This window comes from Falco biarmicus, chromosome Z (assembly GCF_023638135.1).
Source record: "Falco biarmicus isolate bFalBia1 chromosome Z, bFalBia1.pri, whole genome shotgun sequence".
NCBI lineage: Eukaryota > Metazoa > Chordata > Aves > Falconiformes > Falconidae > Falco > Falco biarmicus.
In genome coordinates this window covers 71065948-71093768 of record NC_079311.1, presented here as the reverse complement: position 1 = coordinate 71093768, position 27821 = coordinate 71065948, and the positions used below count along the sequence as shown (strand labels likewise).

Sequence of the window (27821 nt, the reverse complement as noted above, 5' to 3'; positions counted from 1 at the left end):
CACATGATGAAGGAGCTAAAAAAGCTAAAATGTTTCTTCATGCCCTCAAAAGCAGGAAGTCAACTGCAAGGAACTGAATTGAAAGCTATTAGAAATATGATTTAAGTTTAACAGTCACATTCACTGCAGTTTTAGTACTAAATCTTATGCTTCCATGTAATAAAAAGTAAAAGAATAGATCTCTGTACTTACCATAGTTTTGGGCTGTCTGTCTGCACAAGTCTGCTGAAGATGACGTGCTATACTAGAGAGAGTCAAAAAAGTTCTTTGTGCTTCACTGTGCACTTCCTTCTATAAAAGTTTGTGCAGTCTATCTATCTAGCCTTCCCAGGAAAAGATATCAGCAAAATCCTTGCTTTGCATATTATAAGAGACAACAGAATTTTTAACAGCATTTTTTTGGGATACACTGCACCACTGTGAAAGACAAATAACAGTGAATGAGCATTCGTTCTTTTTATCACCCTCAAGATTATAATGAAAAACAAGTCTATGTTGATGAGAAAATGATGAAGTTTTGTTTTCACTAATCTTTGGCTGAACTAAAAAATCAAACATATTTTGGTTTTGTCTTTCATACTCAGGGTTCTTGAATTCTTGCAGTGAATTCACTACCAACCTTGTGCATGTCTGCTTCTGGCTCATATTTTTATCCATGTTTAAAATCTGATATAATTTTCTTCCACAAATAAGCTGAAATATATTTCAGTCAATTAACATTTGACTATTCAACTCTTCATAGATGATATTATCTGAAATACAGGGTTGTCCTGGTTCGACAGGATATTGAAATTCTGCACTTGCTGCAGACTTCCTATGCACAAAAATTGAAGGAAAACAGGGCATGTGGCCATAAACCTTGCTTACTGAATCTATAAAAAAAAAAACTAAAACAGGGGGTTTAATGAAAAGAGATGAAGAAAGGAAGGAAGGAGTGAAGTACATGAGAAATTTTTGGGGGGCGGGGAGGGGCAGCACTGGTATATTTTGAGTGATGTCCAACTACTGAATAAAAAATCAGTTAAGTTTTCAATAAACAAACTTCTCTGTACAAAGTAGTAGGGAACACACAAAAAATTACAGCAAAGTAAGAGAAAATACCATGCCTGTGTCACAAGCAAGATTTAAACTGCATTCTGTGATGGAATCAGGATTTGCCTGTAATCTCAGTACTAAAACACTGATAGGATTGCTACACTGTTCTAAGTCCCAAACCATGGGTTTTCAATTAAACTTTCAATGCAATATATCAATATTGTCTGTTATATAGATAACAGCAGATACCACTACAGATACCTATAGTAGCAATTAGCAAACATATTACCTATTTTCTAAAAAGCAGAAAGCTACTAGGGCAGCTGTAGGCCTATTTGCTCAAGAGCAAAATTATGCAACTCTAATAACAGATTTAAAAAAAACAAATTGAAAGAGAAAATATCAGGTATATGTAGCTACTTTAAGGTAGATTTTATTAAAGGTTTCATTAAAGATGGATTACGTCTGAATAACTTAGTATCTGTTTTACAAAGTTTAACTGGCAAAGGTAATACAATTAACTTGATCTATTAGATTTAAGCAGAATATTTCACATAATGACCTTTGTGATGAGAATCAGGAGAAGTTGTGACATTTCAGAAAGATTGCAAGGAGTTGGCTAAAGCAACATCAGTTTAGAAGTGGAAAGGGAGTTCTTGAGTCTAACTAGATTTACCTGAGATTACTAGCAGTGTTCTGCAGGCACAGGTCATGGGACTGATCCTGCTCATTACTTGCCTCAGGAACCTGGTTCAAGAGCGGGCCTATACTGATGTTATCTGAAGATTTACTGAACAAGAGTGTTTCTACTAATACTGGGGAGAATCAGCTCATGACACAGGAAGAATGAGAAGACTTTGTATATTGAGAGTGATAGAAATCAAGCAAGGTTTAATAGCAGAGTCATATATTTAGGGCTAAGAACAAGAATTTTTGCTTTGAGACTGTAAGCATGAGTCAATAACATGACATGAACATGTGAAAAGGGCATATGATTTGAGTGCACAGTAGGCAAGCGATTTTTAGGAGATGCAGGAAAAGAATTTGTACAGAGCACTGATGGAAGCTCACTGAGAGTATTGTGTGCAATTCTAGTCAACTATGTTAAGCAACCATGAATTTAAACTGACACAGGTACAGGTGAAGTCTTCTAGTATGAGTAGGAGAACTTCCTGGCTTCTGGAAGGACACTAAAAGGGCTTGCCTTGTCTAACTTAAGAAAGTGGAGAAGCTATGACAAGGCCTGTAAGTATCAAGGAAGAATGCTTATTTATACTAAAAAATAAAGGACCAGCATGAAATAGATATAAATAGGTTGTGAGTACATTTAAAGTGGGAATTAAACAAAATTTTATGTTCATTTATATTCATTCATATTCAATAATAATCTTCCAAGGCGGGTAGAGGAGGATCAGAAAAGCTTCCATATGCTAGGTGAGGAATTTATGGAAGAGACTTAATGACAGGACAGGGAGGATTCTGACCTAAGGGAAAAAAAATTATTTGTCAGATGGAGAACACTAACAGTACTGGAAAGATGCTTGGTCAGGATGTCTGATCCCTACGCCTTTTTTTTTTTTTTTTTTTTTTTTTTTTTTTTTCAACTAGGACTTTTTGCATGTGCAGCCCTTGAGGAATTGCTCTGTCTGCTAGGGATTTCCTGATATCTGATAACTGTGTTCTTGATGAATATTTCTGCTGTTCCCACACCTGATCCAGTAACATCAGATCTTCCATCCGGAGCAGCTTTATTCCAGGTGCACAGGGCAGCAAAGTATATAAGTAAGTGTTAGGTCTGAGGCTTTCTGAAATGTCCCAGGAAGGCCACAGGGATGCTAGGGGTGTGTGTGCTCTATCCATTAAGAATATCCAAGTTTGAACTTGGGAACATCAATTAGTGGAAGCCTGTTTCCACTTCTGTGGTGTGAAAGGAACTGTTCATGGTGGCAGGAACCAGTGAAAGGCCTTTTCTGGTCTTAGCACAGGGTGTGATTCACTTTCTTTGGTCAGCATCAGTACACTTCCACTTTTTGAATGCTCTCTTGCCGTAGTGACCTGGGAAACAGTTCTTTCTCCTGCTTTCTCTCGTGATGTTTGGTCTTCGTACTCAAAGTCTTCAGGGTCACTTGTGGTGGGCAGGAGGCAGGTAAAGAAGGTTCCGGGGCCTCTTCCAGATCTGGACATCAAGTATGCAAAGGACTGATCTTATTGATCTGATGGCTTTTATGATTCCTGTGTTTCCAAACCATTCAGCCTTCATATACCTTAGTTCTTTTAAAAATAAATCTGTTTTCTTGTGTCTTGCTTCCACGTAGATCTTCTGATGTCTACCACAATAGCTAAGTTAACATTAATACTTTTTCCTCAACAGGAACACTAATGTATTTTTGTTTTCTTAGCTGCCTTTTTTTCATTAAATTTCTTTGAGAAATATCCTTCTTCCCCACCTCAAACAAATTTTCCGGTGGTCGTCCTCTAGGTTCAAAAGTTGCTGAGCAAGACTGACAAATAGGTGCAATGACAGTACAATTGCCTCAGCTTTGTTTCCTTTGGAAGTTTTGCCGAAAATATGGATGGTATTATAACAAATCTTATCCCTTTGTAATGTGCTTCTGATTTCATATAAACCTTATTAACACATTGACATCAACAAGATACAATGTAAGGCCATTCAGCAAATATTGGGAGGAGCAAGACTAGTAACTCTAGTAAAGCTGCACATCTTCATAAACATACTGGTGATTAAGGACATGAATTAGAAGTAACATGAGAGGTTGGAAATAAATCCACAAGGGCATTTTGAAGAAGCTATTGACTCTCCCAGGTTATTTACTAACAATAAACCGTCGATCAGCTGGTGTTAAATACATTATTCTGATATTCCTGCTGGATCTGAATTCTTAAAAATCAGTTTGAAAACATACCACAAAGAAATATGGAAAAAACATTAACAAGGAGGCACTGTTATACCATTGACTAACGAAGATAGATAATCCACGCTTTAATGGTGGCCACAGACTAATAAAAGATGGACCACACCCACTGCATCAGTTCATCTCTGTTAAGATGTTTATTCATGTATTACTTTGTTTTGTTTTAATTAGCAATCATTTAAGCTGCAGGTGTTTTTAAATCATGGCATTCCATTGCTCTTTGGTAGCTAGCTGGCCAGCAGACACCGTGATTTGTAGAATTCATTTGGAGTCCACTGTTGTTTTCTAAAAAAGGAGAAAAAATAATAAAGAAATAGTAAAGGACAGTAGCTCCAACATATATATCGTTCAAAATGTAGGCGAAATAGTACTCTCATAGCTCAGCAAGATCATGATTTCACTGTGTCTCAAATATGACTCTAGCATAAATTAATTCTAATGAAGAATGAATGAAAACATACTGTGATTTTCAGAAGACTTAAGTATATGACTTCTACTGGAAGAGTAAGTACTTAATATGTCTGATATATCAGGAGCCAAAGTGAGGTTATTTTTCTTCAAAGAGCTTTTACTATGCTGTACCATAGTAAACATATCAGAATATGTATGTATCATCAATAATCACACGGTATCCACTGTCATGACTAAACAGAAACATGTCAAAGATACAGTGCAGGAATAATATTAAGCTGCTGTTGAGATTTTTTTTTTAAATAAGACAAATTTCACTGGATCAAGAAAAAGCTAATGTGATACCCTGCTTTTAGCAAGAAAGCCATAGCATCAGCCTAGGGAACACCCAGGAGTAGGAAAACACATAGAAATACTTCCCCAGAATACTTTCCCATCCTGCCAAAATTGATGCTTCAGAGACTTCCTGAGCAAGCATGATTACCTGTGTATTTGGGAGCCTTCCATTAGTTCATGTTGAGGTTTTTTAGATACATATTTACTTTTGGCAAGCCCACTGTGTGAAGGGCTAGCCTTCAGTCTGTTTTGAGTCTGCCACTTGCTAGTATTATTCAATTTCCCGTACTTCTTATACTTGTCTTCCTCATATGGCTCTCAATTTCCAGCTCTGTATTATATTCTACTCTCAAATTTCGCTCTCCTACCTCTAGAATAACTTATCGAATAAGTATCTTTGATAGCCTGTAGATGCGGTGCTGTAGGAAGTAGTTTGTAATTTCCTAGATGTAGAGCTAGATGGCCCATGAGTGCTGTCCCGCTGACCATGATTTCTTCAGGATGCTTCACAAATAGAGTATTAGATGTAGCTGACCTACTGAAGCTGAGAGAGGGCAGGCGTAGAAAAATCTTTTGATACATATTTTTTGGTGCAGAGAGAGGCCATACCACAAGACTGACCATTAGAGTGTTTCAGTGGGGAAACATTCAAAATCCTTTCCCTATCTTGCCACCTCTTTTATTTTTCTGACCTCCCAGAAAAGGAACTTCTGGAACTTTGGGTAACATAAAACCCAAACTCTTTCTCATTGACCTGAAAACCTTACTGTCACAGCCAATTGGCATGCAAGCTTTTTGATCTCAGCAGGTGAAGAAAGTTGAGACCACCTTGACATTTTATGGACCAGAGCATCTGTTCCCAAAATCCTGCTTGGGTGTTTTGGTGGGGGATTTTTTTGTTTCGTTTTTTTTTTTTTTGTTTGTTTGTTTCTTTGGTTATGTTTGCATTACAATATTGTATTAAAAATAAGGGGGGGGGGGGGGGGGGGGGCGGGGGGGGAGAAAAACAACCAAACCTGAAAAAACCATGTAGCTAGACATATACTTAAACTATTTTTTTCCAAGTTAAATGTTACAAAATGGCTATAACAGGAACTTTGTTGGATTTAAGCATTCTATTCATCAAGTAAGAGAATTCAGACTCCCAAATTGACTTTATATCTGTTTATGGAAAATATGTCTCTTTCCCTCTTCCTAAGACATAGGTGTTTTGATGGAGAGTTGGAATGGAGATGAAATTTGGATTTTAAGAGCTGGATTTTTAATCTGTTCTTATACATAACTCCATTTTACTCTTGAGTTCTGTGGTATAACATTACTTGCAAGACATTCAAATATAAATCCAGCCATTCATAAATTTGAGCTACAAGGTGACTGTTTTTAAAAAACTATCAAAACACAGACTTAAATGATACATGTAAGTGGACCTGCAGAAGAACGGCTGCAGAAGCATGGCCTTAGAATCTCTGAAGATCTGCACAATCCAGGCCTGGTATTAGAATAGGCCTGTAATCAGAATTGTACTGAAGTTGCTGTGCGGAAGTTAACAAGAAGGTAGCCTTGAGCTATTCTCGAATCCTGAGACCAAGTAATTATGTTGTGCCAACAGGCCGTGGCTGTAACAAGATACAGCTGCTGGGAAAGCAGGTGCAGGACCAAGAAAGATAGGGACCTGTATGGGAAAATAGGGAGTAACAAACTACAAGGCTGAAGCACAGCAACTCAATTAGCTACATGGATAGAATGCTTATTTTAGTCATGATAATTAGGGGTGTGAAACCTCGCGCGTTTAGAGACTACTAACCAATTTTATTTCTGCTTTACAAATATGCATATGTATCGGTTCTATATAAGTAATGTTAGAAAATAATAAAGTTGAGCAAGATGCATAACTCATATTGAGCATCTTCTTGACTCCGGCAAACCCTTCTTCCAACATGGACCTACCCATCAGTTCTTCAAATGTGTCACTCAAATGCCCCAGACATTGGCTGACCATTTATTCTAAACAGCAGTAACACGTTAGTAATCAGAGTCTGCTTACCTGTTTTGGACCAGCATAACTATTTTGTTTCTCCACAGGGCCTTTTTTCAATGCTTTCTCCCTGGCATGGTCTGCCATCAGGATCTGGTGTAGGATTATTACATTGGCGAGTTCGAGTGCTTTCTCCATTGATGCAGGTAGACCAGGCACTCCAACAGCTCCAGCCTCCATCAGTGACAACTGGGATTAAGACACCATACTAGGATTAGTCCAGCATCTCTTTGTCTTCTGTGCAGTGACAGAAAGATTAATTAGAGCGTTTTACTTGGCACTTTTGAGGCTGGACAAGGTAGAACTCAGTTCTTACGTTCTCAGTTACAGTGACTGCAAATCTTTGCAGCCTCCAGTGTACAACCCATTGCACAGATTTGGCTTTTGAAAATGCCCTTGTCAGTGGCACTACTTCAGAGCCCAGAGGTTTCAGTGTATTTGTCACCCTAGGAAACTGACTGAATATCAAGTTCCAAGGCCCAGTTTGGGCACCTGTGCTTTAAAAACTTGGCCACAGAGGATAAATTTACTGCACATAAATTTTTTACATTGTCGGTTGCAGAACTGCATTCATCACCCTCTTCTCCTTTGTGGACCAACCTAATACTAAGCTAGCACAGTAATTATGAAATGAGATCATGTGTTAGCAAACACAGTGATTTTTAAGGAAACTGAAGACAAAGTAGCTCATGATGTGGTGAGATTGCTTTTGCCTGAGATCAGTTTACCATTACTGCACCAAGCTTTATTGCAGTAAAAAAAAAAAAAAAAAAAAAGCTCCTGTTTACCTGAATGACCCAGGGGTATAATTCCAAGACACAACAATATATGTGGGACAATAATGAACTCTAATTTAGAGTGCTCTCTTTATGGGAAGAACCCAGTAACTTACACTAACTTCCACACCATATACCTGTTGGAATCAACAGCACCAGGTATAAGGGAGTACTACGATATCTTTCTGCCTTGTTTTGTCAGGATATAGTTCAAAATAACAAATATGCTCATTTTAGTCTGTCTGGAGTATTTACTAACCTTTGACTAGTGTAGATTTGGGAATCTGGCAAGCAATTCCCTTAAAGTAGCTTGAGCACATGCATGTACAGGCTCCATCTACCAGCACAAGGGTGCCTCCATTTTTGCAGGGTTCACATTTGCACACACTGTATTCAGTAATGTAGTCTTCAATTGCTCTTTCCAAATTTTGTTTCTTTAAATATGCATTTCTCATCTTAACTGGAACAAGTGTATGTATTGGAGAAGGCTGTAGAAGAAAGAAGCCCATGCATAACAGACATCCAAAGTTCTGAATCCCTTTGATATACCCATCACTAGTGTAAGCATCTGAAGAAACTGCCAAGATGAAAAAAATACCTGAAAGTTCATGATAAACTTGGAGTCTCACCTCCATCCTAGGACAAGCTTTCAAACTGTAAGAACAGAAGCTTTGAAGAAGTTGTACTTACTCGTTGCTGTATCACTACTGGAGCATCAACCAAAGACTTAGCCCACTCTATGTAATCCTTTACATCAACCGTTTTGGATCCTCGCAGTAACATTTCTTTTATTTTAACTGAAAAGTCAATCTTCCCTCCATCAACTAAGGAAATCACATCATCAATGACAGCATCATCCTTAAATTCTGCTACAGAAAGAGGAAAGAATGAAGAAAGTTTAATGCCCATGCATCTTAAAGAACAGTTATCCTTTTAGTGCAACCAGTCCAACTCTATAAAATGACTATAAAGAGAACCCTTCACTCACTAGTTGTGGTGAAATTCAATCTTTCTTTGCTCATACCTCTTATGTAGGAGGACATCTACTTTGCAATTGAATTAGAAACCCCTATATCCGAAAGGAAAAGAAGGGCAAAATGAGAGACATTATGGTGATCATAGCCATGTGATAACAAGCCAAAGATAATATGAGTAATTACTGTATCACCTGAGATGAACCAGAAAAGGGCAGGAATTAGAACAGCAGGGGCTTTTGTTTCAGAATTAAAACATAAGAACAAAGCAATGAAAATAATTGCCTTTTCTGTACTCAGTAGTAGATCTCCTTGCCTTCTGCAGCATTTGCATCATGTGATAGAAGATTCATCTCCAGACACACAAAGGGGCAGAAAGGAACAATGACAGGCAGGGGAATACAAGCAGCCTAATCAGGGGAAGGGAAAGCCTTGACTCCACCCAGCCCTGTCCCAGAAGAACCATTAGCAGGATGGGGCTGAGGATGAGTCAACAGGAAGATGCAAGAAGGGCATTTTGGGATTGTACAAATTTAAATACTTAGAATATATTTAGGGGACTGTCATTGAAGAGGTAAGGGAGGATCAGGGTGGCTTTGGGAAGAACAAGCATGGGAAAATAGAGGGATAAAGGCAAAAAAGGTGACTGATTTCATATAGACAGGTGGCTGATCAGTGAGCTTGTCTGTCGTGTACTGTCACAGATCTTTGCAGTCTGTCCTGGTTTACCATTAAATTCCACTTTGAACTGTTTTCCCAGGTGAGGAGACTCTAGTCTGCATGCATGCATGTATATGAAGATCTGTGTCAGCAACTAGAGTTGGACAATGGCTGATAGGACCTAGTGTTTGTGGTGCCAAGAACTGGAGGAAGTGAGGGTACCTATGTCAGTGTGTGATCACTAGCAAACACCATGCCAGACTAGCAGGTGAATAGGGTAAGTGGCTTTGGAGCCAAGTCTCAAAGTGGCTGTTAAACTGGCTTGGATATGTACATGTCTCCAGAGTGACACAGCTGGAGGAACTGGCTACTGGAGGGACATGGGGTTCTAAGCCAAATACTGGAGAGACCCCAAAGTTGTTGGGTTGACTGAAACCTGTTTGCAGGTGAGCGTGTCAGTGTAAGGCAGCTGGAGATAAGAGGATCCAAGGGCAGTTGCTGGGTAGACTGAGAACCTGAAGCCAGTTACTGAAGGCATCCGTTACGTGTGTTGGTGTGCACCATGTGGTCTGTACCAGCAATAGGAGTGCAGCTGTAGGCCTTGGTGGGTTGTGCATCTGGGTGCCAGGAACAGGGGAGATGAAGGATCCAGTTGCCAGTTCAGCTGAATGTTTAAGGTCAGCTGCTAGAGGGTTCTGTATTTGCTATATATGTATCTTGAGAAGGGGCTGGAATACCTGTGTGTTGTGCTGCCTGGGGAGAACATTGCTCTAGATGACCCTGCTTGAGCAGCGCAGTTGGACAAGATGGCCTCCAGAGGACACTTCCAACCCCAAACATTCTGTGATTCTGTGATATTTCCCACTAACAGACTTTGACCCTGATCAGGTGGAGAGAAGAACAGGATGAAGCCATTGGTGCTGTCTGTGTTTGCCTGAGTGCCATGCTTTTGTCTGTATTGATTTGTGTGGCCATCTATGTATGTGTGTATGTATGTGTTATATAAATACATTTTTCTGAGTGCTTACTGGGAAAACATGCTCAGCCTGGCTTGACCTGGGAGCATGGAAGTATGGCAGCCTCATCTTTCCTGATCTAATGGGTTTTTTCTGTCCCTAACAGCAATAACTATATTGATTATAAAAAGGGAAGCGATGGGTATCATCTTTCCTTAAGCAAAAGATATAATGTAAAATAAGGATATACTTACACTTGTCCTTTATATTAATCTTTTCACATTTATCACTATCAATAGTAAAATCTGCATGTAAATCTTTATATGTAATAGTGGCATCCAAGTGATAGCCAAGGCATCTTTTCACATCTTCTACAGTGACACCTGAAATTGGAAACAACCAGCTGATTAGAGGAAATTGAATGACCATTGATAATGTGATATTATTATTCTTGGAGAATTAATTTCAGGGCTATTGGAAATGTTTATGCTTTTCTTCTTCCTATTGATCCTCTGCTTTTTCCTCTTTTATGAAATGAATGTGAGGATGATTCTATTTGAAGTGCCTGTGCAGAGGCAGGTGAGACCTACAGTGATTAAGAAAATACCAAAACCCTCCAAAACCTCTTTTCTATTTCCCTTGACCTAGCTGAAAGCAGATTTTCTTCTAGGGACCACTTTTTGCTTATACTCTATTGAAATTTCTCAGCTGCTTATGATTTGCTCTTTTTATGTGCTGAGTTATTTGATCTTCCCAGTCTCTCCCAACCTCAAACTTATTTCTCCACTCCTTTCCCCCATAAAGTTAATTAAGGCCACTGATTTCTTACAAGTAATCTATTCCCATAAATTCTAATCCTCTTCCTCACTACGCCTTCAACACCTCCTTTCTATTTACTAAACTCAAACATATAATCTGGAACTTTTTTGTGTTCGGAAAGAAATTTGCTTAAGATTGGTGCTCAAGAAAAAATATAATCCAGCTTCACAATCTCCAGGTGAACAGAGTAATAGTGGGATACATAAGTGACAGAAATCTTTGCCCCATGTCTTTTTGCATAGTCTGAGTATCTTATCCTAATGCTATTTTTAGTGCTGCATGCATCCCGTACTTATGTTCTGATCCCCAAAATCAGCATGAAAATTGCCTTTTCCAGCTTTATTCCAGAGTGATCACTTTAATCCATCACAAAACCACATATCTCTGAACTGCACGTGAGGGAGGATTAAATTGCTGTTTTCCTGTCTTAACCAGGGCAAGGAGAATTCCAGTGTGAATGTTAAAGTCTGTAAAGACAGTTTCAACACACACAAGTGCACCATGTGCTGTCTAGGAAGCTCTTCAATTTATTCCTTATTTTTTGCCACCATCATACTTTTCGAGTGGTTGTACCATAAGGAGGTACCAACTAGCAAAGTGGATTTAAGGTTTAGGCAGATTTTCTAGACACTGAGGATGACTTGTGAATCATGTCACACCAATTATATTGCTAATATTTTGAAGAGGTTTGTTTAAGATTTTTTTTTTCTTAGTTACAGACTTCAAATAATTCTGGAAGTTACAAAGACTGACTCTCATCTCTCGATCTCATGTAATTCTGTAATGTCACTGTGTGCCACACACTGAACTGTGCTGTTCTCAGTAGTGCTCCATATGCACAAATCTATCCTCATACATCTCTTTGCATGACTGGACTCTTGGTGATAATCTGCATACCATAACAAGGCCAAGAGAATGCATACCTATTCGAGACATAGCATAGTTATCCAGCACGTACACAAGTTCATATTTGCCTCCTACAGTTCCAGAGATCGCGTAGTGAGTTCCATAATCTTCTAGGAATTTGAAATACTCTCCCTTATCATATTCAGCAGGCAGATGTTTTAGATCGTCAAGGAAACTATCTGTGAGACGGACATCACGACTCCGCATTTGGAATCTTCCCAGTTGAATCTTTCCTTTTACATGCAGAAAGCTTTGGTTCTGAGTGCAGAGAGAATAAAGCAGATGAGAGTGCCATTCTGGTATGCAGCACAGCAGAAAAATCTGTTCTATTTTACTTACCAAGAAACGCCAGTGCTTTTAAACATGGCATTCAATCTAGTGTTTTGGAACAGGGACAAACTTATATAATTCAAATTAAAAGCTCTCCAATTTAAACTGAGGAGGCAGCAAGAGATGTGAATTATTTAGTTCTTTCAGTTTTGCAGAACTCTCCCCTTACCAATTTCAGCAAGCCCTTTGAGATCTATTTGATAACAAGGTCTTTAAGTACAGTATCTACTGAACATGCTTTTCTGACTTTCATAACATTGAAAAGTAATTCCATACGGCTCACTTAACAAAAAAGCTGCCCACTGAGGACAGCTGGAGTTTTGTGTTTGTTACAGTCAGAGCAGAACTAAGTTCTGTTTTTGGATCACGTTGTTATTCTCAGACTGTCAAAGGAAGAGCACGGTTCCAATCAAAAACAAACAAAAAAACCCCAACCCCAAATAACATCATAAAATTAAAATTAATCAGGAAAAAATCCCTTTGAGGCACTTGACCTATACATACATTCTAAATCTAGGTTTAGTGACTGACATTTTCATAAATTACACTGCAGATGGTTTTATATCACAGTCTAAACTAGGACCTAGCTGCTGCCCATAACACATGACATCTTGTGAAATAGTTGCACTTCAGACTCTAAGCAAACACATGCCTTCCAAACCCCATTATTACTTGCAATACTTATGTGAATCCCTGAACAGTAGCGCCTAATAGGGGGTACTTAAAAGGGATTTAGCAATTGACCATGACATTTGCTGGCACCATTCAAAGGATCTTAAACTGCTGACTCAGAGGCTGCTTAGGACTGGCAGAGATCTTCAGGCATCTAAATCTCTGTGAGGAAATTTTTGTGGTGCAAGCATTCCTGTCATCCAGCATGTACACAATCCCTTACCCTCCTGGTGTCCCTGGGCTAATCCTGGCTTCAATGTGCGGGTGGGCCCTGGAGGGGACCCACCAGGGACTGTCGCTCCACTAACCTGCAGTAGTGTGACTTTACAGCGATAGACTCGGCCAGTGACAAACCACAACTCATTTTCTGAACTGATCTCTGAGCAAGAATTTGAGGCCCGAACTCCTGTCACAAGCCACTAGATTAAAAGCAGTCTGTAATACACCCTGAGCTACAGATGCATTGCATCCACGGAGAGGAATGCTTTGAGATTCGAACCGTCCATTTCCTTCCCAAGAAAACTTATACCGATACAAAGCCAGTGTTATATGCCAGCTTCTCCTTATAGCAAATACCTTTCTTTTCAGCATTATTTTAATTAGTCACTCATAAAAGTTATCTTAGTTTCCCTTTTATCCATTTGGTCTCCAGAGCTCTGAATGGGCCCTAGACAAGGCTGACAAGAAACTTGAAAGATGGAATTAGTTGAGGCAAATCTATTCTTCCTTGCCTGTGCTGCATTTCAGCACTGTGAAGTTGATTTACCTTGTGCACGATGGCATGTTGTGATCACAGACTCTGGCATATATGGTGGGAAAAGGCATATGACCCAGTCAGTTAATTCCCTTAGCACCCAGCCGCTGGATTAGGCCATAGTGTCTAGCATCACTTTTTGTACTTTCTCTCTCTTTGACATCACTATGTGCTAAGGCTACTTCTTTACTAGTAAATTAAATGGGATAGTGCCTTTCCTCTGACTCGAAGGGCAAGTAGAGTGGTATGGCTTATGTGCAACCCCAAGACAGGCTTGCTTTCTCCATGCTGCCTAATAAGAACATTCCCTTTGAACATGCTGCAGGGGACCACAGGACGGGCATTGCTGGTGAGAGCATCAGAGCTGGCACAGACCAAAATCATGGCAGTGTGCTAGTGAAGCTGTGGATTACCTGTGCCAGTGCTAATGCCCACGCCTCTCAGCACAGGCTTGTTTATTAGTGCAGACGTACCCAAATGGCTGAGACCTGACCTTTCAGCTATTATTCTGCATTCCTATTTTGTGCTTGCCTTGTGTAGGCCTACTCAGTGGCATTTTTTTGCCCTAAGACTTAACCTAATTTACTCAGATTACACTGAAGTGGAGCTGCCCTCTAACCAAGATGAGAGCAGAGATCTTTGGCCCTTTTTAACATCAGGCCCCTGTTGAAGATGAGGGTGGTTGCTAGTCAAGGGTGAACAGTGGTAAGTGGAAGCTACATTTGGTTACCCTTGGGCCATGCCTGAAATTTTAACCCCACTATTGCTAATATATATATATATTTTTAATAAATGACAAAAAAGTAGCAGGCAGCTACAATACTTAGAAAGATTAATACTGTGTTATTCTAACATTCTGTAAAATTTACTGTTTGTAAAATAGTTACATTAAAATATTTAGCTTGATTAAACTTACCCTTTCTGTGGAACTTTCCAGGATAGAACTTAAACTTGAATTCTTGCTGTAGTAATACTTGAAATTCCCTTCTGAACTATTTTTTTTACTTCCTTCAGTAGGTGTGTATTTCAGAGACAGGTCAGCATTAAACTGTTTTCGTTTTTCTATGTAAACCTCTCTTAACATTTTTACCCGATCATGGTAGAACACAGATGTGAAGGTTTTGTCTGCTTTTGTCTTAGAAATAATAACAAAAAGATTTAATGAGAAAACAAAACTGTCAGTAACAGAAAAAAATACATAGCACTTTTACATAGCACTTTAAAGTTGCATGTTTAACATAGCTTAGCAATACATTTTCTCACTGATCTTTTTTCTTTCAAATGGAAATACCACTCCGTACCCAAACCACCTCATCTGGACCAGCTTAGTGGTTCAAAAGTGAACAGAAAACTGCAGTGAGGATTATTCAGTGAGTGTTAAATCTCAGCATGTAACAATGTCAAAGTAATTTATGTGTGTCAACAGTTCCTTTACGTGTAAGGAGTAGTGGTCTCCAGCTCCTTCCTGGAATGCAGACAAGAGTTGCTAATAGGTCCCAACATCTGAAATGAATCAGAACTATGATTTTGCTTTCTTTTCTCATAGCAGACAATAGCTACTTCAGAATACCTGTTTCATTTTTATACTTCAACAGAACATACAGTTTTAGAATGGAAAATAGCTATGCATCAAAATCAAATACGAGCAATGACCTCCGGGTCAGATTTATTCATTTTGTGCAGGATCTGGTTTAAATTGTAATTGTTCTATGGAGTTCCTACTTACAGTAATAAGTAAAGCACTTGGTAAGCAAAATACTGTTTTGATTTCTGAAATGCATCTGACATTGGTATTTCTAAGTTCATTAATATTTTTGGTGTTCAAACCTCACTGGAAGTCATAATCTGAATCTCAAAAGCCTATTAATTTTTTTTTCCAGTGGAACAGAGAAAGTCATCATTCATCATTGATTAGAAAATGGAAGCAGGACCAGAGTATTATATTATTCCTGCCTTTTTATCAGTGTCTTTTGTGTGTCCTTGAAAAGCAGATTGCTACTTGACCCAGTATAAGTTAGGTATCATATGCTTTTTGTGCATATCCTGTTTATCTGATCGGCTCTTACTGTAAACATTACAAAAAGATAGTTTCATTTACTAGGCACAAGTGCTGCAATTAACATGTGGGACTTTATCTGGGGCATCTGAGCTTAACTGGTAAAGCAAATGATATCACCTGTTTCCCTCTGGACTTTGTCAAAAGCTTGATGCTACAAAGCTGCAGCTGCCTGACTCAAGAGATAGACAAAGTCTTCCAAGAGGATGTCAGGATTCAGCATTCACTTAAACACATCCTAGTTTGCACAGAAGGACTTAGACTTACATCATAAGTAAGAACACCCACGTTCCACGGTTTGCGGTAATATGTCCGTGTGTTTCCATCACGCACCCTTTCACAAAGGCCGTTGAAAAAGTCATTGTCAAATGGGCTGGCCATTGGCTGCATCCCTAAGACATTGATTCTACAAGAGAAATAAAGAAGGGGTTACACTTTGAAAAAGGAGGTGTCAGCACCCATAGCCTGTAGACAATGGTATTGTGACTGGAAAATGCAGATTCTGTAAGAGATGGAGAAAGACTATAGCTGTGGAACTGAATTTCGCTTCATCCACACCAGCCTGCCTCATGTCTTCTGGACCTCTCATCTGTGTAATGGAGATAATGATAAATATTTTGTAAAGAACTTTAAGGGCTATGTATGAGAAATAAAGAAATAAAAAATAGATATTCAACATCAAACACTGGGGGAACCTTAGGAATAAAGGGAGAAAAAACATGCATTGGCCATTGACCAATGTATTCATGAGGAAGCATTCCTTATAGGTTTAAAAGGAACATCTCTACAGCTATTTCAACCTGTTGTTTTAATCACTTATATTAGTTTGTTTCCTAGTAGGAACTGTGGTATCAAGTGTGTACAAGATCCATCAAATCGGTAGAAGGAATATACAGCAACTCCTAGCCTGTCTTTTCTCACAGGGTGGGACTTTGTAGAGTCATGGTGTTCTCTGGAGCAGAGGAGAAGAAATCTAAACCACTACAAAACCAGAGAAATGGGCATACTGGCTTCATAGCTCTATGCATCTACATACCGATGTACAGGAGATACTTCCAAAAATAACTGCTCTTTGGAGGATTCTGTATGATTGTTTTGCCATTCTATGTGTGTTTCATAGATTTGAACCTTTTCAGTATTTCAGTGGTTATCAATTCATCGAAGTCTCCAGTGTCACTACTGCACAGGTATATAACATTTCTTGTGGAAAATTTTAGTAACAGATTGTAATAGAAATAATAAAGAAGCTACTTCTAAAAATGCCGAAGTACCTGGCTTACTTCCCTGTGCTACAAGGGCAGCATTTTCGCTCTTGTGCAATAATACTATTATCAAAATTAAATTAAAAGGTTGTATCCTTTTCATTTAAACACAAGGTGGTGCTGTAGTATATTTTTATTTTCATCTGTTCCAATTTGGATAGCTGCCTTTTAACTCTATTTGTAGATAAACAGTTTGTCACACTTTTTCTTGTTTGAAACAAAAGAAGTTCAGCAGGGCCTGAAAATAGAAAGATTAACTTTTGACTTAGATTAATGATGAAAACTCCTGTAAATAATGAAGATTTGGGAAATGCAGAGCGCAATACTGGAAAAAAGCTGCAGGCAGAGTGTTGTTGCAGTAAGGCATCCCATTGTATAAACAATCAAGAAACATTTTCTCTCTTTTAGACTTGCATGTTAGTAAAGTAATTGGGAATGATTCATTATGAAATATCTCTTGAAACACATCTCTTTCTATAAAATTTAGATTTAAATAGTAAGTTTTATATTCATGTAACATCTGTATATGTTTCTGGGTATCAGTGTAATGATTGATTTACACTGTCTGTATAAATATTTTATGCTCCATAAGTACAAAAAAAACCCCCAGTAGTTAGGTGTTCTTCCAAAAGCTAAGTAACATTTCTGAATACAAATGTGAACATGATTCAGATTCCATTTGTGGGAATATCAGCGTGCCCCGTGTTTTCAGCTGGCGTTGAAGACTTAAGAAGTCCAAATACTACTTTTTCCTTCATTACATACCCTTGCCCTGCGGTCCTACCAACTTCAGACACATCAATATCATGGTTACGGCATGGTGATCGTGGGTCAGATTCGCAGTTATCTTCATCGGAAAAGTCTCCACAGTCATTATCTACATTACACACAAGTCGTTGCTTTATACATCGACCTAATAAAAGAATAGAACATTGAATTAATGGATTTTTTTTCCAAGATGGACTGTGAATGATACCGCTACTTTTTACTGAGATCTTCCTTGTCATATATACCTATTATTGTCACAAGGAATTAAAGTCCTACACCCTGCCTCCTTCAAATGAAAAAAACTCCACCCTTATTACTGTATTTACTTATGAGTTTACTAGGATTGCTAAGAAAACTAAGTGGTGGGAACTACTGTCATTTGCATAAAGTTGTTACTTTCTGTAATTGTTTCTATATTAATTTTTATTATTAGTGATATTTTCAATTTATATTAAAAGAATACAGGAAAATATTAATATCAACAAAGGATTATTTCTGAGTTGTTTAAATTGTTGCTATTTGGAATATATTATTTGAATAATATGGACACCATGGTGTCCAAAACTATAGTTATTTTTGTTCTAAAGCAACAGTGAAGAAACAAATCTCCTGAGGTTGCACATCACAGGTTTTACAAAGACTGACTTTTTTCCTACTGGATTTAGATTTGGGGCAAATTTAGCCCTAGCATAATAAAACGTTTGTTGATATCAGCTGCCTGTCCTGTAAGTGCCACACAATGGCTGTGGACTAGTAGTTAAATACATACTTTCTAATGTTTCTTTCTCTACTTGCACTTCACAGTATTTGAGATGAAGACAATACTGACAATGGAATGGCTTGGGACTCAAAATTCACTTACCATCTTTCCTTTTCTGTTTTTTACTAGTTTTATTACTATTAACTTTTCCTATTATTTCGTTTATGAACATTACATTCATTCATATGCCGTGCATATATCACTACAAAGTTACATCTTACTTTGGATCTAGAGGCATTCTGGTCTCCAGCTAGCATCTATCATACCACTTCGGTTATCCCTACCCATTTTGTTAAGATTCCTTAAGTCCAGGTTTTTGCTAGTGATTTTTCATAAAAAGGTGTTTCTGAAGCAGGTGGAGAAGCTGTGCTACAACAAAGGACATACAGTATGGTCAGCTTTTAACCATGGAGTAGAAATTACAGGAGAAGAATTTAAACTTGATGAAATGCAATGTACCCCTTCTCAAGCATTCTTCATGCTGTGGTTTTGGCATTGTGGTTTTGCAACCCACCTGTCTAGACACCAGGGATTGTCATTAAACCCTAGCAATCCGGCACCGCTTCAGGAAATCTTCCACAACTAGAAAAGCACTGAAGCATGTATCACTTCTTGTGATGTATTCTGTCTTCAATGGAAACTGATTTCACAGAACTAAGTAAAACATAGTTTCCTGAGTTACTTCATAACTTGCTATGGCATGAAAGCAAAACCTACCAGAACTGCATTGAAAGTCAGTACCACAGTTTAGTTCTGGTTCTTCAGGACAGACTTTGCTCGTCTTACAGCTTTGGGTATCTCCTAAGGTCTCCAGGCATGGTGTTCCACCAAACTGTCCAAATCTTTCAATATTTCTAGACCGAAACTTGAAAGATAAATAACACTATTAACATTGATTAAAGAGAAACGAGAACTACCAGAACTGAAGGATTTCCAGCTGAACTTAAACTTTTCAAAATGAAGCATCTTTAGTGAAATTTTTGTTTGAAAATCCATAGGCACAGCTCATGGTGTAAAAAAAGGTGTAAAGGAACATTGAATTAATGTCTTAAAGGAACATTGAATTAATGTCTTAGCAGGTATGTACAGATGCTTATTTTTCACTATTTAATTTATTTCACTATTTTCATTACTTTCAATGCAGGGAGGAAATGCATCATATATATTTTGTATGCTTTCAATCTTTAATTTTTTTAAAGTTTCATAAAAACCTCCCTAAATAAAATAAAAATCTGCTTTTGACAAAATCTACTTTTTATTTTAAAAAGGAAGATATATTGAAAAGTGATGTTCTTAACAGAAACATCCACATGGCCTAAATAGATAATTACTATCACCAATACATTTTAAATGAGAATGCTTGACCAGTCTTGTAAATCTGTAAAAAGTCGTCTTTTACTCTAAATGCTTCAGAACAGAAATGATCATAGGTTTCATCAAATCATGAACATACAATATAAGAGTTGCAATGTGCTATTTTCCTATAACCAAAAGGCAGACAGATACTGTCCCTTTGGTTGTGGCTTTGGAACAAAGACTTCCGACTACAGCTTACCCTTTGATAAGTGCATGGGTCACAGGGCCCCCAAGTGCTCCAGCTGCTAAGCTTGCAGTCTATCGGAGATGGAGCATTCAGTTCTCTTGTTCCCCTGTGGAAAGCTTTTTCTGAAGAGCTGTCAAACAAAACATTCCAGTACAGTTCTGGGCAGTACACTGAAGAACTCACATGTGAGTTTGTATTTAAACCATAGACCAATATTTTGGAAGCATCTTCAAACTATTCTCTGCTTCATTTTCATAGCAGTGCTCAATACTCAGATGTATAAACAGCTGCCTATTATTAAATTCTTTGGTGGTTTAAAATTTCATTAAACAAGCTTTGAAGACTTAATAAGCCAGCTCTTTTTCCCTTTTTCAGAACTCATGTACTCATGCTCTTCTTGTGGGTCATGTTGTTAAAGAGAATCAAACAATAATACACAGGGAACATCTGCAGTTCCCCTGTTCAGACAGTGGTCGTGCTCCCTGTACTTAAAGCTGAAGACAAAGGCACAGCAGCGCATCTGAAATAGACATAGCACTTCCAACACATGTCATTGTGAGTTTTAGCTATTAACTTTAATGGGGTTGCCCTTAAACCTAGATAAAAGTTTAAACACTTTCCTGAATTAAAAAAAAAGGCTCATAAATAAATAAATAAACAGGACAACTTATATAGTTGGAGAGGCTAGACAAGTGTTCAGCTATCTAAAGTATTCTTCAGCTTGCCAAGTTGAATACTTCGCCAATTACGCCTGTATTTTCAAGAGTGACTCTTCATTTTGGCGCCCAGTTTTAAATACCATGAAACTCCTGGTGTTCAGTTAGTGAAAGGCTATCACTTTATAGAAATTGCATTTTTTTTTCAAAGAAACCACAGTTAGACATTAGAAACTGGTGCACTGTAGGATGACTTGTTAATTTTAAAAACCAAGGCCAATTGTTTACTGGTGACCTCATCTTTACAGGTAACAATGCTGGAGGGCAGAGGAATGGAAGAGCATTGAAGTCTGACCTACCTAGTTTACTGTCTGTAATTTATTCCAGTTTGGCCTCACATGCTGAATATTCACCCACTGTGAAACAACTCTCTCTCTGCATCTCTCAAGGTTAATGCTACTGCCTCTGCCCTACAATGGGACCCTCTTTGCTGAGCCCATCCAGCTGGCACATCTGCAGCTCTTGAAATGTGATGTATGCGCTTTCGATGCAGGCAAGGCCTTGTCCTCCACTCTTTGACCCCCTTCCCTCATACAAGTACATCGGGACTCCAAACAAATATAACCTGATTCCATAAGATTGAGCAATCTGCAGTTTGGACAAGGAAGGGACACCACTTGGTTCAGCTTTTTGGTGCCATTTATTGTATGTTCAGGTTACATACATAGTGTTATTGAGACACTAAATTGACCTATGTCTCTTTCCAGATATTGAATTTTAAACAGTTCAGGGATCACAGGGTTGTTATGCAACCTTTTATACTCTCAGCTGACTCTGACTGGCTCTGATGCTTCAGACTTTCTGCTGTGACACACACGTGCTGTAAACATGCACCACAGCTGCTGCTGGTAGTATTTGTATCACACACTCCCATTGCCTTGCCTGCTGCTCCTAAATAATTCCTTTCATAAAGTTTCCTGGCCTCAAGCTAAGGACTGCAGTAAACAGGTTCTTGGCTGAGGATGTTGCTTTCAACAGGTGGGATTTTGACAAAAAGGAAATAGCAAAAAGCAAAAATATGCCCAATATCTGTGGGCAGCAGAAATGAGATGAAGACTTAAGAGTCTCTCCACACAAGAGGGACCTCCCAGACTCTTAGTTGGTAGGGAAGTGTGAAGCTGTGCTGTGTGCCTGGCACCAGGAATTGGGGTACCTGAGAGAGGATGCTGATCCAGCCTTGTGAAAAGTCTGTTTTACACAGCATTCCCTTTCACTAATTCTCTGGTGGACTCTGAGAACCTAAATCAGTAACCCACTGGTTGGCAGCTGAAAGCACTGGGAACTTGGAGATGGCATTGAATACCTGTCCTGTTCTTAGACTTCTCCCTGACATCCTTTAATGATCACTATCAGGAACAGGGTAATGGGTTGGCTGTCTCTTTTTCTCTGACCCAGAAAGACAGTGATTACATTCATCATGGTACTTTTAATCTGAGCCTTTTCTTCTACTTGCATATGCACACTTAGGGGCCAGCTTGCTTTCTTCGGTGCTATTCAAGTTTACAGCAAAACAGTCTGCAAGGTGTGTATTTTAAATATTGACTAAGCATGCATGCTTACACACATCAGAAGAATATTTCAGCTTGGGAACTGGTACAGATTTTTGCAGTTATAGTTCCACCTGAGCTGTGCTGCAGCCACACTTACCCCATGTTATATTAAGGCTTATAATTAAAAAATAAGAAAGAATAAGAAAGAAGTATAGCAGGGGTCCTCAAACTACAGCCCACGGTCCGGATACGGCCCCCCAGGGTCCTCAATCCGGCCCCTGGTATTTACAGATCCCCCCCCCCCCCGCCGGGGGTTGGGGGGGGAACCAAGCAGCCGCAGATGGCTGCCTGCCACTGCATCTGTGCGCCGGCCCCTGTTTAAAAAGTTTGAGGACCCCTGAAGTATAGAGTATCTCTTTGAAACTTCTACAGAAAAGGCTAAATCCTAGAAGGTGGTTGTATGGAAGATGGAGGCACCATGTAGAAGTTGCTTCAGGAGAAATGCCATCTGAACGTAGAAAACTAACACCTTTACTGTGAGAACAATTAAACATCAGAAGAGGTTGCCCTGGGACATGGTAGAATGTCCCCCACCAGAAATATTCAAGACTTTGACAGGACCCCTGGATAATCTAACCTAAGGCCCCACTTTGAACAGAACATTGTACAAGTTCTCCAGAGGTCCCTTCCAATCTAGACTTTCCAATGTATTCTACAGTTCTTTGGAATTCTGGGAAGTTGTAATGTATTTGAAGTTTGATGTAGCCCTCCAGGCTCTTTCCTTTGCCTGTAATTAGCTCATCTTACAAAACCTTCAGCAACACTACAATTTACTGTAACTTCATAAGCAGGCAATGCTTTGAAAAGTTGCCGTACGGTATTCTGTTAAATATTTTTCCACCACTCAGCATGACAGTAACATCAATGGAGGGGAGAAATGAAAATCTACTGGTCCGGTAAATGGATGAGATTCAACTTGTTCCTTCCTGTATCTGCAAAGATGGCTGCATATATGACCTTTCTATCTCCTTACTGATGCAGGACTGTAAACCTCTGAGTAACAACATCTATCCTGGCATCTTGGGTTGAAGACTACTGACACGTTGTCCTTAAAGACAGTAGCAGTGGGGAACCCTTAGACGCTAGACATACTGAGGCACCTAATAGGATTTCTAAAGGCAGATGGATATCTTATTCATAGCAATAATTAGGTATTTAGGTACTTTAGATGTTTACATTGAAATAGGTTTCTGAACTTTTAAATTATTACCTTAAAAATGCAGCCAAAATCCCTTGCAGCAGTAAGAATGAACTGTGAAGAGCAGTGTCTAGGTGGAGCGTCTAAAGCAGTGATCAGACTCAAGCTAGCACAGATCCTAAGGTTCCTGTTAAGTCATTATTTTGAGTCTAAAATAAAAATCCCAGGCAGGAAAGGCTGAGTTGAACTTTTCAAAGCAAATGGTAGTCTTGCCACCACCTGTCGGCAAACCAGAGCTGATGGTAGTCTTTGAGCTGACTTTCAGGAGGCACAGGTTTTCACATAATCCCAATGGAGCAACATCTGCAAGAATATTCATTGTCTGTGTACATCACCCTGGGCTCCCTCCAGGTTAGTGTACAAGGTTTACATGATTTGCTGCAGATCCAGCTTTAGGGTTTTGGATTAGAGAAGAAAAAAAAAAAAATCAGAAAAAGTTCATTGCAAATGAGTCTCATGAACTCTGAAACACCAACAATGCATCCACTGTCCAGACTGATCTGGAAATTGAAAGGGAGACATATGGAAAGAGTGTTTTATTCAACATCATTGTGTAGAAAAAACAAAGATAGATGGGAAATTGGCAAGCTTGTCACCTCCACATTAAACCTGGGCAGACACAGTTACTAAAAAAACATGCTGAAACAGGAGATACTAAATCACACAATTTAAGTAGGAGAGAAGGTAAAAGCAGTTCAGCTACTGAAGAATGTCACTGAAGGTGGCAGTTGGGAGTAAGAACTTTAGAGACAAGTGTGGAAATCAAGATATCTTCTCAGCTATCCATTATTGGGGAGGTTTGAGGGACAGAAGAATGCTCTTTGGAAAGGAAAAGCCATTTCATGATCAGTACACAAAATTGCTCGCACTTTGACCCGGATTGCGCAATATACTCTGTACACCCTCAGGCCATACAGCTTTGATAGTTTGTTGTTGATCCATTCTTCAAAATACAGAGCTGTTCAGTTCATCAGTTACAAAACTGATGTCTCAAGAAAAAGCCTTGGTTTGACAATTAGCACTGACCAAGACAAAAGGCATGGCGCTCTTGAATTTGGAGACATGATAGCAACACATGGGGGCATAATTTTGCCACCTTTAGTTGCTAGCACCATCAGGAAGCTGCATAATCTTTGGCATGATGTGAAGTCAAGCTGCTGGCCTGGCCCATGTTGCCTGCTATGGACTTTCTGTAATAATCATATCTGGCTTGACTGTTTTCTACGGAATATATCAAAACTGTGCTTTAATTGGAGCTGAATGCCAAAATAATAATAACCGTCAAAACCTAAGGAGAGAGGGAAGCAGCAATCCTTCTAGTTTCGAAGACAGCTCTATTCCTGGTAGTGTAGCTCTTCAGTTGTTTTCACACGATACTTTTGTAGGGATGATGTCTTTAGTTCTCCTCCTAGTGATACTTACAGTGAAAAAACAAAGGCTATTTCCAGACAATTAGAAATAGGCAGTCTCGGAGACTTTGAATAGGAATAGAAGTATTGTGAGAAGAAAACAGTGTCCGGAGCTACACCTCCCTGCAAAAACATGGCTTTAACTGCTATCAGTCACCTTTATTGTACCACATACACCCAAAACAAATGAATAAAAGATTCATATTTGACTCCTTGTAGTTTCTTTACTCCTTTACTAGCAAGAAGTCGTTTCCTGTTTCATTGGATATCTGAGTGAGCTACCATTAGAAGTACCTGCACTGGAGGTTTACGCTCTGTGTTGGAGAAACAAAACAGTATAGACATCTGCAGAAGACCACGGACACTTACCTTCTGCCTTCCCCCAAAAGTGAGGCAGCCACCTCTAAACTGCATAGTATGGATATAAGCTGCAAGGTAACACGCATGCTTCTCATTTTGTAGCTCGTAGCTCAATAGACAAGAATTGCCATGACTGAATTTGTCATTTCTTTATTTGATCATTCTGTTACTTATTACCAAGAGAACAAACAAAAAGCAGTGCTTACTGAAGAATGCCAGTTAATGGCCAAAACTGCCTTACAGTAAGTGCTCTAAAGTCCACTTTTCAGAAAATTCCACTTTTTCTTGTGTGGAGACTGAGACATAGTGTAAAGTAGCTTCAAGATTAAAACCAAGCTATTTTTGTTTACTAATACCTTTTAAATAGGGGAAAGATTTTATTTAATTAGAGAACAATTAACTGCCTTGTAAAAAGCTGTCATAGAATCATAGAATCATTTAGGTTGGAAAGACCTCTGAGATCATCAAGTCCAACTGTTAACCCAGCACTGCCAAGTCCACCACTAAACCATGTCCCCGTGCACTGCATCTATGCATTTTTTTAAACAGGGATGGGGATTTCACGGCCTCCCTGGGCAGCCTGTTCCAGTGCTTGACAAGCCCTTCAGTGAAGAAATTTTTCTTTATACCCAATCTAACTCCACCCTGTGCAACTTGATGCCGTTCCTCTTGTTCTGTCACCAGTTACCTGGGAGAAGAGACCGACCCCCCTGCCCACACCCTCCTGTCAGGCAGCTGCAGGGAGCCACAAGGTGCCCCCGAGCCGCCTCCTCTCCAGGCTGACCCCCCCCAGTTCCCCCAGCCGCTCCCCACCAGCCTTGTGCCCCAGCCCCGGCACCAGCCCCCTGCCCGTCTCTGGACACGCTGCAGCCCCTCTGCGTCCCCCTGGCAGTGAGGGGCCCAACCTGAACACAGGAGTCGAGGGGCGGCCTCGCCAGTGCCCAGTGCAGGGGGACAGCACTGCCCTGGCCCTGCTGGCCACGCTGTTCCCGGCACCAGCCAGGGTGCTGCTGGCCTCCTTGGCCACCTGGGCACACACAGCTGGCTCATCTTCAGCTGGGTGTCAACCAGCCCCCCCCCAGGTCCTTTTCTGCCAGGCAGCTCTCCACTGCCACAGCAGTGACTCATGTAAGGAGCAAACAGTTCCTAAAGCAGAGCTGTTTACAAGAGCAAGTTCAGCTTCTAACATTTTTGGAATCATTTGAGGTACTGGAATAATAAAGCCCCAAGATTCCTTTTTCTTTCTTCCCCAGCCCATATAAAAGAACAACACAATTTTTTATTGTTTTGAAGGAGACTAAAACTCTTGTAGCTTTTACTCTGTCACCAAAACCCAAACCACGGCTACCTCTTTATTTGTGCATTCCTATTCAGCAGTTTGCTGTAATCCAGTTTTAAGGCATCATGTGTTGGACACAGTCACAAGACAGAACTAACTCATAAATAACCTGCTGTTTAACTGTTAAGAATTAAGTATTTGGATGCAAGCTTAAAATAATCATCTAGTATAAGGATATTCCAAGTTACCATGGGCAAATAAAAAAAATTACTTTTAATTATTTCTGTTCCTCACTTTTTGTGGCAGGGAAAGGGGAGTGTGTACAATAGGGCAGGCTTTTTTTTCCCCCTATTCAGTCCTTATTTTGAGATAACTTCATTTAGAGGAATTTAAATCTGATGCAGCCTTAGTCCATCTTGATGAGTTCAGTTGCACTAATCTAATTTGTTGAGCAAGAATGTGAGACACGGACACTTGTAATATTGTGTTGTTTCATCGTACCTATTTAAATTGATGTTATATACACCAGTACAGCTCATGGCTCTTTAAAACAGAGACTAAATCAGAGTAAACAGCTATTCAAACTAAGCTGGCAGACCAGCAAGTGTCTTTGGCCAGTGTGTAAGAGGTCTTGCTAACTAGCTCTTAGTGATGATCCAGATAGCTATTTCAAAACTCCAGCACAGCAGGACTGTTAAATTTAGCTTGACCAGCAAATAGTCATTTAGATGCTTAACTCAAATGATGGTAAACACATTCTTCACTCAAGCACTGAGACAGTCAATTGGTGTTTATTTTAGTTCTAATGTTATCCAAATGCCACATTATATGTTGCCATGCAGCCAAAATAAGTAAAAAGAAATCAGTGATTCTCTGTAAAGCACCATAAGACTTTTATTTCAAGCTGGATACTGACTTCCTTTCGATGAGTTATTTTCAATGCCTTAACCATACAAATCAAACTGTATTAAAGGTAAGCAAGAAAGCACCCGTTCTATATATATTTACACTAAGCTGACAGTTACAGCTCCGTCTCCAGTATTAAAGCCTAGTCAAACAATAACTTTCTCATGGATTTATTCTTTTTAGCCATCTACATTAAAGGATTTGTAAAATTTCTTCTGAACATAAGCTAAATGCTCAGGCTGAGCAGCTAATGGGATAAGCTTCAAGTGACAGTTTACTAAGTCAGCTGGGAATTTTAGTTTTTACTGTGGGACAGGATTTGTTGAACAGGGCTGATGCCAGAAACTACAGGAAGACTGATCAGGCTCTAAACTAAGCTCCTAGTGTCAACTAGGCCACAAGATCGAGTTATGGAGA

General features: G+C 39.3%; 1 protein-coding gene across 2 annotated transcripts; it reads right to left on the bottom strand.

Moving 5' to 3' along the window:
- Positions 1-6759: 6759 nt before the first annotated feature.
- C9 (complement C9) lies at positions 6760-25358 on the bottom strand. 2 transcript variants are annotated; one of them, XM_056325329.1, is made up of 11 exons: positions 25229-25358; positions 19999-20116; positions 19161-19308; positions 17681-17828; positions 15921-16059; positions 14514-14732; positions 11859-12099; positions 10371-10499; positions 8217-8395; positions 7786-8014; positions 6760-6939 (listed from the first exon to the last, which is right to left on the bottom strand). In XM_056325329.1, exons 1-11 carry the CDS (start codon positions 25312-25314, stop codon positions 6779-6781), a joined length of 1797 nt encoding a protein of 598 aa, XP_056181304.1. In that variant the 5' UTR covers positions 25315-25358; the 3' UTR covers positions 6760-6778. The 2 variants fall into 2 exon arrangements, with proteins under 2 accessions (XP_056181304.1, XP_056181305.1); XM_056325330.1 differs by lacking the exon at positions 19999-20116.
- Positions 25359-27821: the final 2463 nt, after the last annotated feature.

What these genes read in the sequence shown, in the direction of transcription:
- C9 (XM_056325329.1), bottom strand. Translation starts at nt 25,314, where the DNA reads ATGAGAAGCATGCGTGTTACCTTGCAGCTTATATCCATACTATGCAGT. An exon ending in CTTTTGGGGGAAGGCAGAAG is followed by an intron (nt 20,117 to 25,228) that starts GTAAGTGTCCGT and finishes TTTGTTTGACAG; the next exon opens with CTCTTCAGAAAAAGCTTTCC. An exon ending in CAAATCTACACTAGTCAAAG is followed by an intron (nt 6,940 to 7,785) that starts GTTAGTAAATAC and finishes TCTTAATCCCAG; the next exon opens with TTGTCACTGATGGAGGCTGG.